At 37.8% G+C, this 17,015-nt stretch overlaps 1 protein-coding gene across 1 annotated transcript in view; it reads right to left on the minus strand.

Moving 5' to 3' along the window:
- The window catches only part of LOC111869324 (intersectin-1), an 85,496-nt gene that overhangs the window by 9,138 nt on the left and 59,343 nt on the right, over positions 1–17,015 (minus strand). Inside the window, exons 25-33 of the mRNA XM_033753382.1 lie at positions 14,926–15,029; positions 13,824–13,930; positions 12,867–12,939; positions 10,508–10,714; positions 8,424–8,507; positions 7,292–7,447; positions 3,470–3,601; positions 2,267–2,525; positions 1,329–1,409 (exon numbers count right to left, since the gene is read on the minus strand). Of these exons, the coding sequence (XP_033609273.1) occupies positions 1,329–1,409; positions 2,267–2,525; positions 3,470–3,601; positions 7,292–7,447; positions 8,424–8,507; positions 10,508–10,714; positions 12,867–12,939; positions 13,824–13,930; positions 14,926–15,029 (1,203 nt within the window). The remainder of the gene's footprint in view (positions 1–1,328; positions 1,410–2,266; positions 2,526–3,469; positions 3,602–7,291; positions 7,448–8,423; positions 8,508–10,507; positions 10,715–12,866; positions 12,940–13,823; positions 13,931–14,925; positions 15,030–17,015) is intronic.

A 17,015-nucleotide genomic window follows, 5' to 3' on the forward strand; every position in this document is an offset into this window, starting at 1 on the left:
GACTTAGGAAACATAAAAGGGAATATCTAAAGACAAAATGAACAAGCTTTTAACAAACAATAAGATCAAACTATTAGAAGTCTGTATAGAGGCAGAATGAATTTATGAAGGGTTACCATTCTAGAATTAATTACTTAGGATGAGAATAGTAACCTAATGATAAATTCCACCATATTTTGAAGAGGCTGAAATATTACTTTAAATAGCTATTAACTGTACATGGATTTAAGGATGTTATGGACTGGGCCTAGTTTAGATGAAGAAAAAGCTACTGAAAAGCAAGCATGGTGATGAACCTTTATGTTACATAAAATCAGGGATTTTCTTGAACAGGTTATGTATCAACTTTTCACCATAAACTTTCTTATGACTATTAGTATATTCAAAACAAATTTTAAAAGTGTATAGTATACCTCATTTGCAATTACTTGCACTACAATGTTTTCCATCCTGGAACCATAAAGAAAAATCAAATAAGCTACTGGCTTGCTGGGCCTATGAAACCTTCATGAGTAGCCCTTTAACCTTCAAGACTTCTTTGCTGCTAAGGCAGTACCAGTGAACATGTCCCTACAGTACTTCCTTGAATATATTCTTTCTCCATCCCAGTTTGGAAATTGCATGGAATTCTTTCAGGCATTTTTTATGCAAAGTAAACAAGTTATGAATGCCTCATACGGAACACATGTCCATCTGTGACATCTTTATATGACTTAGATATTTTGTATGGGACATGCTCATAAAACTGAAGCGAAGAAAAATATAAATTAAGACATTATTGACAAACCAGAATTGGCACTTTTCTTGAAGACCTAAAACTTTATATTTATGTACACCAAACTGAAAAATGATTGAAGCAGCTATGGACTTCAGAGAGATGAATATTTTACATAATGTGCATTATTTTTTGTAGGGTAAGCTAATCTTTATATATTTGGTAAAATTCAATATTGGTAAGACAGTGTATCCAGAGGTGATACAATCATTCACATGTCCAATTATTTTGCAGGTATACAGGATCCAGTTAAACCGGTGCACATGAGTTAATGCATGTAATTGGATATAACTATATACAAACGTTCATAAATTTTGTTGCTCAAGATTCATTACATTACAAAATATTTCACATATCATCTCCCACAACTTTATATGAAGCCAAATTTGATGTAAGAATTGGTTATTGTACAATGTTCTATGTATAATATCTGTTGTCTAATGATATGGCAATATAGCGGAGCATTAGTGGGAACTGCTGTAATGGAAGTAAACATGCTGTACTAAATACATCAGGCAGGCAGGCAGGCAGGCAGGCAGGCTGACTGGCGAGGCACTGGCTGAGTGGGGTTTCAGCCCGACTCCTTCCATCACAACAACCAGAATCCTGCCACATGCTCCAAATTGGGCCTGCTCTGTGGACATTAGATAAAATATTAGCACTGAGATACACTCATTAGGTTTTAATACTGGCATGAGTTGGTGACTAGACATGGGGTTTGGATTCATAATTGGATTTACTGGACACTTACTAACTCATAACTACAGATAACTGTAACAGTTTCACAGATATACACATTCTAAAAATCTCTGCACTGCAACACACAGAAAGTCTCATATGTATTCACTAGACATTGCCTGGTAATAGCTCCCAACAATATACGTTCCTTCATCCTACAGAATCAGGTCAATTCCCTGCTTTACTTCAAAAACACTGTATATGCTGCAGTAAATGCATGACTTACAGACTATTAGATTAGTAGAAATAGCTCTGTATTGTTACCTTCTGAGATCACATCCCTGAGGATGTAACAATGCCATTATTTAAAAAACAAAGGAAGACATATGGCATGAAAAAGCAGAAGCTAAATTACAACAACAGAGACTTCTGTGGACTGAAATTGACCCGAAATATCCAAAAACCCACACACGAAATGCATGCTGATATGAAAATCAACTGTGTTGTTATGCATCCTTTCACTCAACACTTTAAAGGATATACGTATCTATATATACCATGTGCTTTAATATTAAAGAACTCAGCATTTTACCCACAGAGTATACTTACAAGTATAATTTGCACAATTCCCTCCTTTAGCATCATTATCCAGCTGGTCTTCATAATAACTTCCATTTTTCAACATAAATGAAAATATAACATTCATGTTAACAAACCTCAGGATGTCACTGCAGATCAACACAACCACAATAGGTAGGGCAGGAGACAAATGACAATACAAAGAGTTAATGACACAGATTTCATCATACTTACTTGACTGCTGTCTTTGTAAGTGACATTTTTCATTCTCAAGGAATTCATTGCAAGCTTGTTCAAGGCATTTGAACCAGAGATTCCGTTCTTTAACACTAGGTGCAAGCATGTTATAACATGTCTTTCTTCTGACATCTTGTAGACGCAACAGCTGTGATATCTCTGGTGATTCATTACCACTTCCTTCACTGTTGACTGATGTACCCTTTAACTGCCCACTCTCTTGTTGTGACACACAAAGTTCATTCAGGAACATTGGCTAAATGCACAAAACAAAGTCAATTATAGAATATATTATTAGATTGTAAAAGCCTTCTTGACCTACCACTTGTTATGACAAGAATTATGATGATGATGATGATGATGATGATGATGATGATGACGACAATGTCTAAGACCTTGAGGTAAGCATGGCTGTGATAATGAATGACTGTTTTCTAGATGCGATGCCATATAGACTGTTCCTGACATCTCTAAGGTTCTCTTCTACCCTTGCAGTAGAGAAGACAGTAAACTTCATGATGAAATCTGATTTAAATACTTTGTCCCACAATTAAGAAAGGGAATGGGAATAAACTCATGATACAGAGAGGAAATGGAAGTAGTTTACCCTGAAGATGGAGGCAATATGTTCCTCTGAAATGTCGGTTAACACAATATCTACATGGCCCCACATCCCAGAGGACTGCTTTCTTCATAGTCACCACTGTGAAAACCTCAAATCTTACATAAAGTATGTAGGTTAAATCTGAGTACATATGGTCATCATACTGTGAAGTTATTCCAAAATACTTTATAAGAACTCTTTTATAATTACATTCTTTACTGTCATTAGTGTAATTAATAACTGTTAATGTCATGACTCCAGCCGGTCAGGGTAGCCAAGCGGTCTAAGGCATGTACTGTCTTTGCTCGCTTGGAAACCGGGATCATGGGTTCGAATCCCACTCAGGGCATGGATGTTTAGTTTGTGTGTGTGTGATTTTCTGTGTTTGTGTACAGGTAGAGGCCTTGCGATGAGCTGATCACCCACCCAAGGAGTCCTACCAAATGCGTAAGATCTAGAAAAACTGAAGTGAACGGAGAAGTTCATGGAGGTAGGCCTAGGCCCACTGGGGCTGTAGTGCCAAGGGGAAAAAAATGTCATTGTTCCAGATGATACATAACAGTCTCATAAGTAATAGCTTTAAACTCAAGTCTTACCTTTTTATACAGTTTAAATGTGGTATTGGCACATTTCTCAAATGAGAATGAGTTTCCCAAGGGTTTAGGAGGTTGAGCTAGTAGAAGGAAGTCATTCATTAAGAAACCAACTAATTCTTTACCACTTTTGGCCTGAAACACAGTAAGCATAAAAGAATTCACTACAGAGTGGTAGAATATGTGTGACATGATTATGTTTCAGGTATATTATTACACTAGATACTTTCAGAGTTGGATCCACTACTATCTTCAACAAATTATGTTACATTTCATTCTTTCTTGCAGCAGTAATCAGAAGTAAACCTAGGATTCATTCAATTTTAGTTTCAAATATGGTCTCCCATCGTAAGGGAACGACACAGGCTGAGGATTCTAGAGAACAGGATACCAAGGTAAATATATGAACCATGACAAAGGGGGTAACTGGAGGATGGTGCATAATGAGGAACTCCAAAACTTATACTCTTCACCAACATTATTATGATGATATTGTTGCATGTATCCTGGTAACATGACAGTAAATAACAGATTCTGGATTTGATAACTCGGATTTACTGGATAATTTCACGTGTCGTAACTACAATTCATTATTACTTTCAAGACTGCTGTATCTGTGACACACAATTATAAAACACAGCTCTACTATTTTTGCTCCCAGTGTTTCCACAGGGATGTATTTTGTCTGCAAAGGCATTACCCAGTAACGGCTCTGGTACATTTGCTTATCTTGTGGTCTCTGCCTAGTAACGGACATTGTTTCACCATCTGTTTCAAGGTCATTACCCAGCAATAGTCTACATGGTACATTAATAACTTTGTTGAGTGTAAGATATTTCTATTCCATATAACTGAATTTACCATCCTAATAATTCTTCTTGTTTAACTAATCCTTTTTTAAATTTCAAGATCACATGAGCCATTCTCTATTAATCCCAAATACTTAAAACTGTTTTACGGTTGTAACTGTATTCTCATTGAGTTGCAATTCTTTTGAATGATCTGTACCTAAATATTCTGTTTTCCCATTATTTATTTTAAGCCTCCATTTCTCATACTCTTCCTCCAATTCTATCCCTATGTAATTCGCATTCTCTGCTTCTCTAGTAATTACAACTTAATTATCTATAAAGATTAAATTGTGCACATAGCAGCTCTCTTCATTTTTTAATCCCATTCATTTACATTTCCTAGACCATTCTTCCAATGCTGTATCTATGTGTATTTTGAACAGGGATCGTGATATTAGGCATCCTTGTATGTTATGTCACTAATCCTTACGACAGGGGTGGATTGGTAATCCCCACTGTCACCATCTCTCTTGCAGTCACAGGGGTAGGACTAAGGAAACGTCTGAATAGCTTTCTCTATCGTTGCTTCGTGGCTAGGGGCTCACTGTTCACCGGGCTTGTCAGGAGGGCGCAGGTGCCAATTGTGGAAAGGGAGAAAATCACCACAAAAACCCACACCCTCACCCTATGCTACACTATATTAGTAAAACACAATCATTATACAGTTATATACATTTGGAATTCTCACACTGAAAGGGCCGACTGGTGTCGGGTTACACATTACACTTGGCTACCTCGCATCACTCGGTTGATCATTCTTACGCCCTGTACACTTTTTCTAACGATCCTAACTCTAGTCCCATTGGAGGAGTTACACTTTAATAATATTACAATTATTGCGCATGGCGATAAGAGTAGTTTCCACTTACTTTGCGTTGAGTCTGCAGACGGATGGCGTTGCCGGGAGTCGAGTCGGTGTCCATTTGGACAGAGCCTACGGCCGCAAATGGCCAAAATTACTGTTAGAATAATCCCCTTCTTAATTTGGTCTCTGGGTTATATACCCCTATGTATGCTTACTCATTATTTTCCCGGAGGGTGTAAGTCCGCCTCCAGTGACGTCTTATCCCAAGGTGGGTGATCTCGTTGGCTGGGATCCTAAGGGGACACACCCCCTTCTACTGCTAAACCGTTTGGTTGACATTTTTACCTCCAAACGTCCCCCCATCACGCAAGTGTAAATTCTGTAGTTAGCAGTTCGATATACATTCAACGTCATTCTGCTGACTCGGCATTCCCTCGCGGCAAGCCAATGTCCGTCTAAATCCATACGCAGAAATTCCTTTAAGTTGTTAACCTTTCGTACATCCGCTTTCGTACCTCTTACAAATATTTCCCAAAACCAAATCTATCCTAACAAATATTTTCCCGAAAATACAAAAATGTTAATACTATGTTAACATATTACCGGGAGTCGGCCTTTGGGCCACAACATTGTAACAAACCCGTCATGTTACAAATTCATCTGGTAAATTTGATCTTACTTTTGTCCTCCATTTGTTAATGCTATATATATTTCTAATAATTTGTATAACTGATTGGTTAACATTTACCTTTCCTAACACTTGCCACAATAGTTTTCTTGGTATACTGTCATAAAACTTTTCCAGGTAATAGAATATAAAACTTAATATCTTCTTGCTGCATATTACATTTTTTCAAGAATTCATGTAATAATATAAATATGACCTACAGCTGATCCTCCTTTAGTGAAACAACTCTGTTCCTCACTTCCTTTATAACGTCTTTCTACTTACTTACTCACTCATGGAGCTGAGCCCTTCTAGAGGAACCGACAATTCTGCAACTACTCAAGAATTTCCCAGCACTTTATGGAACCCAAAGGTTCATTACCATGTTCACAAGAGCCCTCCACTGGTCCCTATCCTGAGCCAGATATATCCAATCCATACCATCCCATCCTATCTCTCTAAGATCCATTCTAATATTGTCCACCCACCTATGCCTTGATCTTCCCTGTGGTCTCTTTCCTTCTGGCTTTCCCACCAATATCCTATACGCATTCCTCGTCTCTCCCATTCATGCTACATGACCTGTCCACCTCATCCTTCTTGACTAACGTCTTTCTACACAATATTTAATTAGATTACCCTGGAACTTCATAAATGGATCTGTGATATTGATGCCTCTATAATTCTCACACTTCCTTTCATTTCCTTTCTTCTGTATAAAATATTCTGTTTTCATTTCTTGTGGAATGTTATCTCCCTGTAATATTTTATTTAATAATTTTGATACCATTGCTAAAACCTCTCTTCCAATTTATTTTATTGATTTGAAGATGATATTTCCAGGTCCCACAGATTTCCCATTCATCATATCTTTATCCACTTCTATGTCTGAAATGACTAGATTTTTACTTTCCATCTGCCATTTTTCCTCTTCTACAAATTCAGTTCTATCTTTTTTAAGTAATGTACTATAATATTTATACCAATCCTTGATACTTTATATCAAGTCTGCTCTGATTTTATGGTTGGTTTGTTATGCTTCCCTTCATTTTCTGAATCCCAGCTCACAGTTTATTTTTGAACATGTTTTGTTCCACATTTCATTTTTTGCTTTCATAACTGCCATTGCTGTAATTTTCTTTCCCTCTTCATAAATTTCTTTATGTACTTCTTGTTTTTAGCTTAAGCATTTTTTTTCAGCAGTAATCTGTCATATGACAGATTACTGCTGAAAAGAATTTTTTATTCACTATTCCAAACCCCATCTATAGTCACACATAACATGTGACATGTCAACCAGAAGTTCTTGCTCTTCATCTTATTTCATTCTCATAAGCTTTTATTAACATATTGGGTGTCTGACTTGAAATTTAACATCAGTTAAAACTGGTGCTCTTCTAACAGATATAAAGAATAAAAGTTCTGAAATGACAATTAAATACAAAGTTTGGAATCAATGCTTCTATATACATTATATTTTGATATTGTGCTGTAAAATGTACCTTATGGAGAACACCAAAATGAAGAAATTTTCGTGGACCAAGCGAGTTTGTCATGGAATTGAACACAAGATTTTCCTCCAGGCCTTCACAATGCACACAGCGTTGAAGCCATTCTAAACGATCTGAGTTTTCTTTTTCCCGCACACCTTCATTTACCTTACAAAATAAATATAAGATATCTTTGGATTAAAAATGTGTACAGTATGATACATAGGATAATAACCATTCTAATTCTAATTACAGTTTGAAATCAATCAAAATATATCACAAATAATGCTATGGGGCAGAGTTCATTTTCAGATGCCAACAGCTGCTCAGTTAGTCAAAAGCCCTGCCTTTTATGGGACAAGAAGTTTTCATTACACTCTTCACAAGAAAGCACCACTGGACTCCACCATAAGCCATATGAACCCAGCCCACAGGACACACAAAATGGTAGACGTTTGTGAACATAGTAATGAATCATAAAATTCCATAAAAATCAAGAATTTCTTGACAAGCTGAGTGACTATTAGCTTCTGGAATAGAACTCTGTTCCATGGACTTACACCGAGCACTTACTCAGCAATACTCTATGAAGCAGTGAAGGATAACTGAAGCTTACAAACTCTACCTTCCCAGCAGATGTTCTCTCTACATTGAGGCATTATCTGTGATCTTGATCACAGATATCATGACACACTCTCTCCATGTAAACAGAACCATCTTGTAATAGCCCATATGTTTACCAGCATACACATGTTTCTCAGAATTGTCCAAGCAGTTACCAGCTAACCTTCAACTTCATCAAAAAGTATGATTTACTATTTATGGTGTAAATGCTGACTTTGCTTGTCATGTAAATTGGCAATGGCAAGATTCCAGTCTCTTTCACTGGGCAAAGGCATCTTCTTTACTTTAATGCTGATACGCATATCTTTTTTGTATATAAGTCAACATTTTGTTTAAGTTGTCTTTGTTGAATTTACAGAATTTTACTCTATATTTATGTATATGTATGCTTACTTTTGTGTATATTATATCAAAGTTTAATTTATATTACATTTTTGGTATACTGAAGTGCCTTATTTTTTGACATTTTAGATTGAATTTTATTATGCCATACATAATATATTTCATGTTTCTTAGTTTTCTGTGTGCAGAATTCTTCAGCTTTGGCAAGAGCCTCTTGTAAGTTCTGCCTGTCAGGATGGTCATCTGGAGTGTAGTCTAGAATCTAGACAAAACAGTGGTGTAATAAGAGGTTTGAACTGAATTATCAAAATAAAAGTATAATTTTATTCAAATTGTAAGAGTATATTAACCCTTTAAAGCACACTGATCACTGTATGTACCAACTGCTTTAGCATTTTAGAACTGTGGATTTTGCCCAGAGTAGCAGGTAAGTGGGGGTGGGGGGGTGGAGAGGGGGGAGATAGGGAGAGGGCGAGGGGGAGATAGGGAGAGGGGGAGAGAGAGAGGTAACTGCTAGGGCTCAGTTGTTGTGACCTGTTGCTGTAAGAAGCTGGTAGCTGAGGCCAGGGGCAGTTTGGGAACTCAGAGGAAGGGGAATGTCCACTGTTGGAAGCTGCTACCAAGCAATGGCAGTGAAGTTGTAACTGCGGAAATAGTGAAATGTAGAGTGTAGTCATGCACTGTAACAAAGAGTCCAATAAATCCAGTCATCAATCCAAAATTCATCTATAGTCACTAAAATCAGGACAATATATCAAGGAACTACATCTACTGGGATACCATAAAGTTATTAAGGCAATCGTTTCAAAAGTAAGATTCTAAACCCATTATGGCCTAAGATTCACGTTTGTTTCTTTGCTTATTTGAAGAGTTCTGTCTTCTGGGATATAAAACCATGCAGTCTGTTGAAAGTCAAATGAGTTTCAGAGGATCATGCTTCTTCCATCTTCATGGTCAAAGAAGAAGAAGAAAAGCAAAGAAAACAGTGTGAATCAGGTACTGCTGTTTCTTACTTAACAATGCTGTCAGTATTGAGACTATATGGCATTGATGACAGGATGATTAATGATTATGGAGCAGTTAGTGGAATGGGAATTGGTAAGGAAAACTAAAGTACAGTCAACTCTCAATTATCTGGGATAATGGTGGGCATGGAAATCATAATTAATCGAAAACCCGGTTAAGACAAATGTTATTAAAAGTAGTACTGTAATACTGTACCTTCATAATACTATAGGCCTACCTGTATTTAAATTTACTCAACCTCATTTTTATGTCATCTCATGGCCTATTTAATACTTTTTTTACATTGTACTGAAGTGTGAATTAGTTACTTCAAGCACAGTGTTCAACAACATCCAACACTTTTTACGAATATTCACACTTAACACTTAAAAAAATTAATACTGTTGTTTGCTTTTTCGCGGCATTTTCCTTTTTACGGATATCCGTATGAAGCCTACGTAATATTAGCTTGTCACTTAATAAACTATTCTCTTCACTCTCAAGATAGTCTAGTAAGGATTCCAAATGATTAAGAGCAGCACCATGTGATATTTTCTTACTAGAAGCGCTGTCCACCTCTTCCTCATTCTCACTTTCTTCCAGCTCTTCTGGCTGCACCCCCACTGAACTTATAATTTTGTCACTGCTTAACATTTTGAAGCCCTGCTCACACAAGTTTCTGTTGAATACTTAACACAACACACTTCCTTTTACACCCTGACATTTTGCTAACGCACTTGAAGATCGATACAAAGAGACCAACTGGGGCGGTGCATCTGTCCTTGAAACTTTCCACAAATCCTTGCATTCTTTCACCCCTACCCTAGAACATTGTGTTAGCATAACGGGACCAAAGAATGCAGAGCTCAGTTCACACTAGTGCGAAAACAGTGTTACAACTCACCATGTGAAACAAAAGTGAATGAATATTAAACAACATATAAGCCTCAAAAAAGACTCAGTAGCCCCGGTTAAGCCACAAACCAGTTAATCCGCTCCCGGATAATCGAGAGTTGACTGTACTTGGAGAAAACCTGCCCCAGTGCCACTTTGTCCACCACAAATCCTGCATGACCTGGAATTGAACTTGACCAACCAGGGCAGGAAGATGGAGACTAATCACATGAGATGTGGCATGGTCTCTAAGGCTCACCTTTCAGGAAATTAAAAATCAGTAGTCCAGGTATTAAGTTGGTACAGCCTGGCTTGGGTGTTAGATTTATATATTTGACAGACTCTCACATAGAAGATACTTACTTTTTTAATAAGTAGTGGATATTTGGTTATACGCTGCATAGGCTTGATGAGAAAGCTGCTAAGGGGCATGCCATTTGTGCGGAGATCACTTTGACACTGCTTCACTATGTTTCGGAAATCTGCTGATTCTTCTGTTAACTGCTGAAGAAACTTAGCTGCACTCAGCTGACGGCTGCAGAAACGGATATATGCTGTCATGCATGGCAACTGAAAAGAACCAAAAGAAAAGACCAATGAAACATTCCGATTTTGTCAACACTAACTTATGTCAGGGTCATGCAAATTTGCGTTCATAGCCCCAGTGTAACAACAGTCAAAGTCAAAGTCAGACTGCAACTGATGGTCAGTCAATCAGTAAGTCTTGGTGTCAAGCCCCATCTGGGGCTCATGACCAGATATTTATTACTGTTTGACAGTTACGGTCTTGTTTTTATGGGGCACCCTCTCTGACAAGAGGATGGGTCTGTCTTTGGCATATGCTGCTGGTCCTTGCCAGCACAGTCTTTCTTGGGTCCGAGTCCCTTGAGACTCACAACCATATTTTACTGTCTCAGATGTGAGACTTCCCTTTTCATCGCCTCCTATGACTTGCAGAGTCATGGTGGAGGTATTCAACCCCACCTCCACATGGGTGTGTGCAACAATAATTTTAAATTTAATCAATGTCTTAAAGAGGAATGAACATAATGTAAGAATAAATCTTTGAAATTTGGTATGGCACTTAACTTGTGTGCCTCTCATTGTCTAGCTTGTGAGCAAGAAGATATGGCTTTGCTGGATGAATGGATACATGTAAAATCAATCCACCTGTCCATCCAACCATCTCTCCCTCCCTTACAATAGAGGCAGGACAGCTCTACTCAATACTGATACATCTAACTATACAAGACAATTTTACTGCAGGAAATAAAAATGTTTAATCTTAAAACCTGTAAATTAAATTGTCCAGTATTTCTAATACATATATGTGGTGCAATCCAAAAGTTCCCGAAATATATTAATAAAAACTATTACATCTTACCTAGATCTTATTCTGCACCATCACCTTCAAAGTAGTCCCCTTGGGAGCGCATACACCGATCCCAGCATTTCTGCCACTTTTCAAATGCATCCTGGAAGTCTTTCTTTGTTAGGGTGTTTAGTACCGTCTATGTTTCCACTTGAATATCCTCAACTGTATCAAATCTTCGCCCCTTCAACTTGATTTTCATCTTGGGGAAGAGAAAGAAGTCGCATAGAGCTAAGTCTGGCGAGTACAGTAGGAGGGGAACAACTGCCATCTTGTTTTTAGCCAAAAATTCCTGCACAATGTAAGCTGTATGCAGTCGTGCGTTGTCATGGTGGAGTACCCAGTCGTTTGTGCGCCACTTCTCTGGACGTGTTCTCCTCATGTTCTCCCTCAAACGCCTTAGAACATCGCGATAGAACTCTTTATTGAGTGTCTGACCAGGAGGGACGAACTCCTTATGAACAATCCTGTCAATATCAAAAAAACAGATCAACATGGACTTAATGTTGCTCTTGACTTGTCGAGCTTTTTTTGGCCAAGGTGAAGAAGGGTTCTTCCATTGCGACGATTGCTGCTTGCTTTCAGGATCACAGCCATAAACCCAACTTTCATCACCTTCAAAAGAAAGTTTGGATCCTCTGGAAGCTGTCGTTGAAATTCCCTGCAGACTTCCAAGCTATGCTGCTTCTGTTCATTTTGCGGCAGTCATGGCACAAACTTCGCCGCAATCCTCCTCATGTTCAGTTCCTCTGACAAAATTCGCTGACCTGTACCATAACTTAGTCCCAAGGTGTTACAGAGGTCTTGGATGGTCAGTCTACGATCTTGCAGAATCAGATCCCTAACTTTCCTTACATTTTCTGGTGCGGTGCCAGTTGACAGCCATCCCGAACAATCGTCATCATCAGTCAATGTTCGGCCATTTTTGAAACGCTTATACCAGTCGTAAGTTTGTGTCTGGCCTAAACCGTTGTCACCAAAAGCTTGCGTCAACATTTGGTGTGTTTCTGCAGCAGTTTTCCCAAGTTTGAAACAAAACTTTATACAGACACACTGCTCTCTCTCAGGTCAGCCATCGCAAAACCACAAACTCGTGGAAACACAACAATGAAAATACGTTCACCAACAATAAACCCAACCACTCAACTCGACGCCACTTGCCACACTGATTCAAGAAGGATGTGTGAGGAGACACCTAGCGGTATTTCGATGTACTCATAACCATTCACGCGCAAAATTCAAATTTTGGAAACTTTTGGATTGCCCCACGTATTTCTTCTTGAGGTCTGCAAGAGGGTTTCTATGGGCAACTTCCACATTTACAAAGCTTTATATAACAATTCCACTTACATTTTCACATAAGATGTCACCTATCATGCGAATTAGCCCTCCTTCACTCATATCTCTTCTCACTTGTAGGGCCCTGAAACCATTCAGTATGTAAGCATCATCAGTCAGACCTCCTTTGTGAAGAAATCTTGATATTCTAATACAAGTGTTTATATGTGTATATGAGTAAGAACTTCTGTTACCCTTATCAGTAACCAAATCTGAAGTCCCTGCTTAATTCTCGTATCGTCAATGAGCTACAATTACGGAGCACTACCGCACCCCAGTGAAGAATGCCCTTGGTGGATTACAGAAAAGATACTTGCACCCCAAATGTGGGAAACATGAGTTCACTTCTGAGTTGATGAAATTAAAGTTCCATTCAAATGAAAGAAATGTACTGCAGAGGATGAGAGGAATCCATAAAAGCACAAAACTATATTTGTGAATGCCTTACAGTAGAATTAAGTTAGAGCCAAATGTTTGCTGTATCAGTACTCACACAGAAGTGCTGCATCAAATGATTATCAAGCCTGCAGATTCTTTTTACATGGCTTATATAAATGCTAAATTTTACATATGCATTTATGCATGCTCACACATTTTAAAATAAAATAATGACTACATTGATAGCATTTTATGGCTATTAAAATCTATAAACAGTGTGTGTGTGTGTGTGTGTGTGTGTGTGCGTGCATGGGGAGGTTCATAGAATTCATTCAAAAATACCGAAAAAGCTGCAAAACAGCATGTGTCACAATGCTAATTTGTTTTGATCTGTGTCAGTTGTCATTTATGGGGCGTTTATACATAATACATAACAAAGACAAGATTATTTCCAACAAATGTTATAACTAACACAAAGCTGAACTTGTATGATGCATGAAGATCAGAAGATTCACCAAACCTAACAACAGTCTGGTACAATGGCTTGTAACAATATCAAGAACACAGTAATAAGTTTCAATTTGCAGTCACCTGAGAAACATGTAGTTACAGTCAATAATTTCCCTCCAGTTGACAAATATCTTCTGTACATCTTGAGGACTAAGAATCTGACATTCCAGTAGGGGTTTCTCAAAAACCTGTCATAAAATAGTAGGCACCTCAGTATACACAAAAATATTGTACAATGTAAAGCAACAGTAAACTTACATACTATGCAACATATGAAATACTCTTTGCATAAATCCTCTGCTTTCCCAGATCTATGGTGAGAATAAAAAACACATTTGTTGACATGATTCATGTTTTTACTGCCCTTGCTGTTCATGAAATCCTGTGTATTCAGACCAGTGTCCACAGACTATGTACATGCCACATCAGTTACATCTGTTTATACACCACTGTAAGTGTGCCCTCTGCATTTTCTCACCCATCATTAATCACATTCACTCACCATCCAACTGAACAGTAACACACAGTCCCTGAATTTTATTAGATACAACAACTACAGTGCACTTCACAATAAATTCCTGAATGTAATAGATGTAGAGTGGGCACAAAAAAAAAAAAGAAAACTTGGAAGCTTGCAGCTATGTTAGGTGAAAGGTAAGATGTGGAAATAATTGTGGTTAACAGAGGATGGTTTGTGACCCAAATGAAATGTAGAAAAAGAGACTGAGGGTGAGTAAAGCAGAATGTGCCAAAACAAAAAAATTACAAAAATGCATCCATTTCCTTTGCCATGTCTGTCTGTATTTAACTAAGAATTGCTGAATGAACAATCACGACATTTGTAAATTCTACTTAGATTTGTCAATACCTTTAAATTATGATCAAAAGCACATATAAATAACACAAATTTTATAAACAGACCTACAGGTGATTCTGTATGCACTGTTAAAAATTTATCAGGGTGAAAAATGTTCTGAACAAGTTCCACAGAAAACTGAAACACACATTCTATGTCCAATACATTTCTTCTGTAAGTCTCATGGTTTTCAAGACACAAAACAGAGATACCAAAGGGGGTAAACATGCTGGACTGGGTCTATATTTTCTAACTTATTTTAAAATATTTATGTTGATTACATATCACATGTGAAAATGATCAGGCAGGGAGAAATGGTTTACTTACATCATGAACAGTTATCATGTCATCAATATAGGTCTGTTCAGTAGTTATAAGCTCTAGGATAGCATCCTGATGTTTCTTCTGCATTGCTGTTAAGTGCACAGATGCTGTTTGAAAAAGAAAGTGGCTTTTAAATTGGAGAACTTAAGTAATTAAAACTGGACTCAACACATACTTTAAAAGCAATTTCTTTTCATGCAATGGTGATGATTTAATTTTCACCTAAGGGTGTAAAGGTACGGGCAGCAGAACTTATATGGATCCACAGGAACTACAATATGCAAAATTTGTGCCTAGAAACTATTTTTTGCCAATCTATGTTGAAAAGTAGATTTTTCACTTAAGCATCTTATGTTGAATACCAAAACTCACCACACTGAATATTCTGAAGTAGAGGAACATATTAAATAAGTTCTACATAATTGTTAAAAATGATATCCTGCATTCTGTCAACTTAAGTTGAAAAATAAACTTTTCACCAAATCACTTTAAGTTGATAGTAAGTTAAAAATACTATTCAGTTATAGGAATACAATGAATTAAACCTGCCTGATAATTTACAGTTTTCCTGTGACATAAGTATCGTGGCATGTCTCCTGAAAGCAGAGACAGTTTGACCTGAAGAGACATCTGTTACTAGGTTACAGCACAGTAAATGCCACATCAGTATAGAAACAGTTATGCACATTAACAACAGAGGAATTGTGGGAAGCAGTGTTCTCTGTGGATCCATGCAAAGGCTATATCTGGAGAATCAAAGCACAGCTAAGTGAGTCTGAGTCAAGGGTCTGGAGGTACTCGCTTCGGTGGTACATATACTAAAAAGGGGAGGGGGGTCTAAAGTCTTTAGTTTGTAGTTAGCAGTTAGGAGACAGACCTGTCAGAGGTTGACAGACAAGTCACCCCAGGCAGAGGCATAGGAGTCCTCACTGTTGTAAGCCATTGTGCAATAACAACACTTGTTGTGAGATGACCACCAGCCTGTGAAGAAGTGAGCCTGAATGCAGAATTTCCACTGTTGTAAGATGTCACCCAGCAGCACAGTGACAACCATGGTGGGGAACACTATTCTGTGAGTAATAGTGATTCATGTAGTGTAATCATGAGAGTGTAGAGAAAGTCTTGAGACAGCAGAGTTAGCTGTGACATAGGCAAGTGCCGGAGCCATGGAACACAGCAGCTGACGAATCTATGATGTTGAGAGTGTTACCAGGCATCAACTGGTGAAGATACAGCAGGCTGAGAATACTTAGTGTGTGCTGTAGTGAACTGTAGAGCAGGTGAGTTCTCCATAACACTATAATTAGGTGCAGTTAGAAGTCTTAAAAAGAGTCCAATAAATCCCATTACCAACCAAAACCCTTCCTACAGTCACTTTATCACATGACAGTATTAATTAAAAAACACAAGCTCTTTATTATTATCCAATAATGTGCTGGAGAGAACCTGAACACACTCTACAAATGGGAACAGCCAAGAAAGTAAGTCTACCTTAAAAAGCACACAGAGTTCTTGCCTAAGCAATCAGGATCCTCCATCCAGTATTAACAAGCACTCATACATCAACAGAGGCTGGGCAGTGCAACATAAGTTTTTGGCTTTCATACTGAAACCACATTTAGAAACCAACAAGGGACCCCATAACCTCTGCCATAACACCAAAGGTCTGAAGACAAAGGTACATCATCATCTTCAACTGTGATACAACATGTAATACAGTTTTTCAGTGCTATTTATACTAACTTAACGATAATGAAATACGAAACACTGGCTTCTTGTTTTAAAGTGTAGCACCTTTAAATACTAATGCACTAGAACCATTCCAACATAGATGAATGAATGAATGTTACCCTAAGAAAATGAATGTCTCTCTTGAATGATTGACGTGTCCACCCACGCTTCAGAGAAGTATGAACATACAATTCATAAGGCAAAAGCTACCAATTTTGTTAAGTTTAATGCAGGTTTGAACGCAGCCCTTCCATTGCTCTCATCATACAATCACGTAACCTTTCATCCTGATAATCAAGTTGAGAAATATCTGATCTGCACCCTGCATTTCTCTTTCTCTTTCTCTCTCTCTCTCTCTCTCT

This window comes from Cryptotermes secundus, unplaced genomic scaffold (genome assembly GCF_002891405.2).
Source record: "Cryptotermes secundus unplaced genomic scaffold, Csec_1.0 scaffold325, whole genome shotgun sequence".
NCBI lineage: Eukaryota > Metazoa > Arthropoda > Insecta > Blattodea > Kalotermitidae > Cryptotermes > Cryptotermes secundus.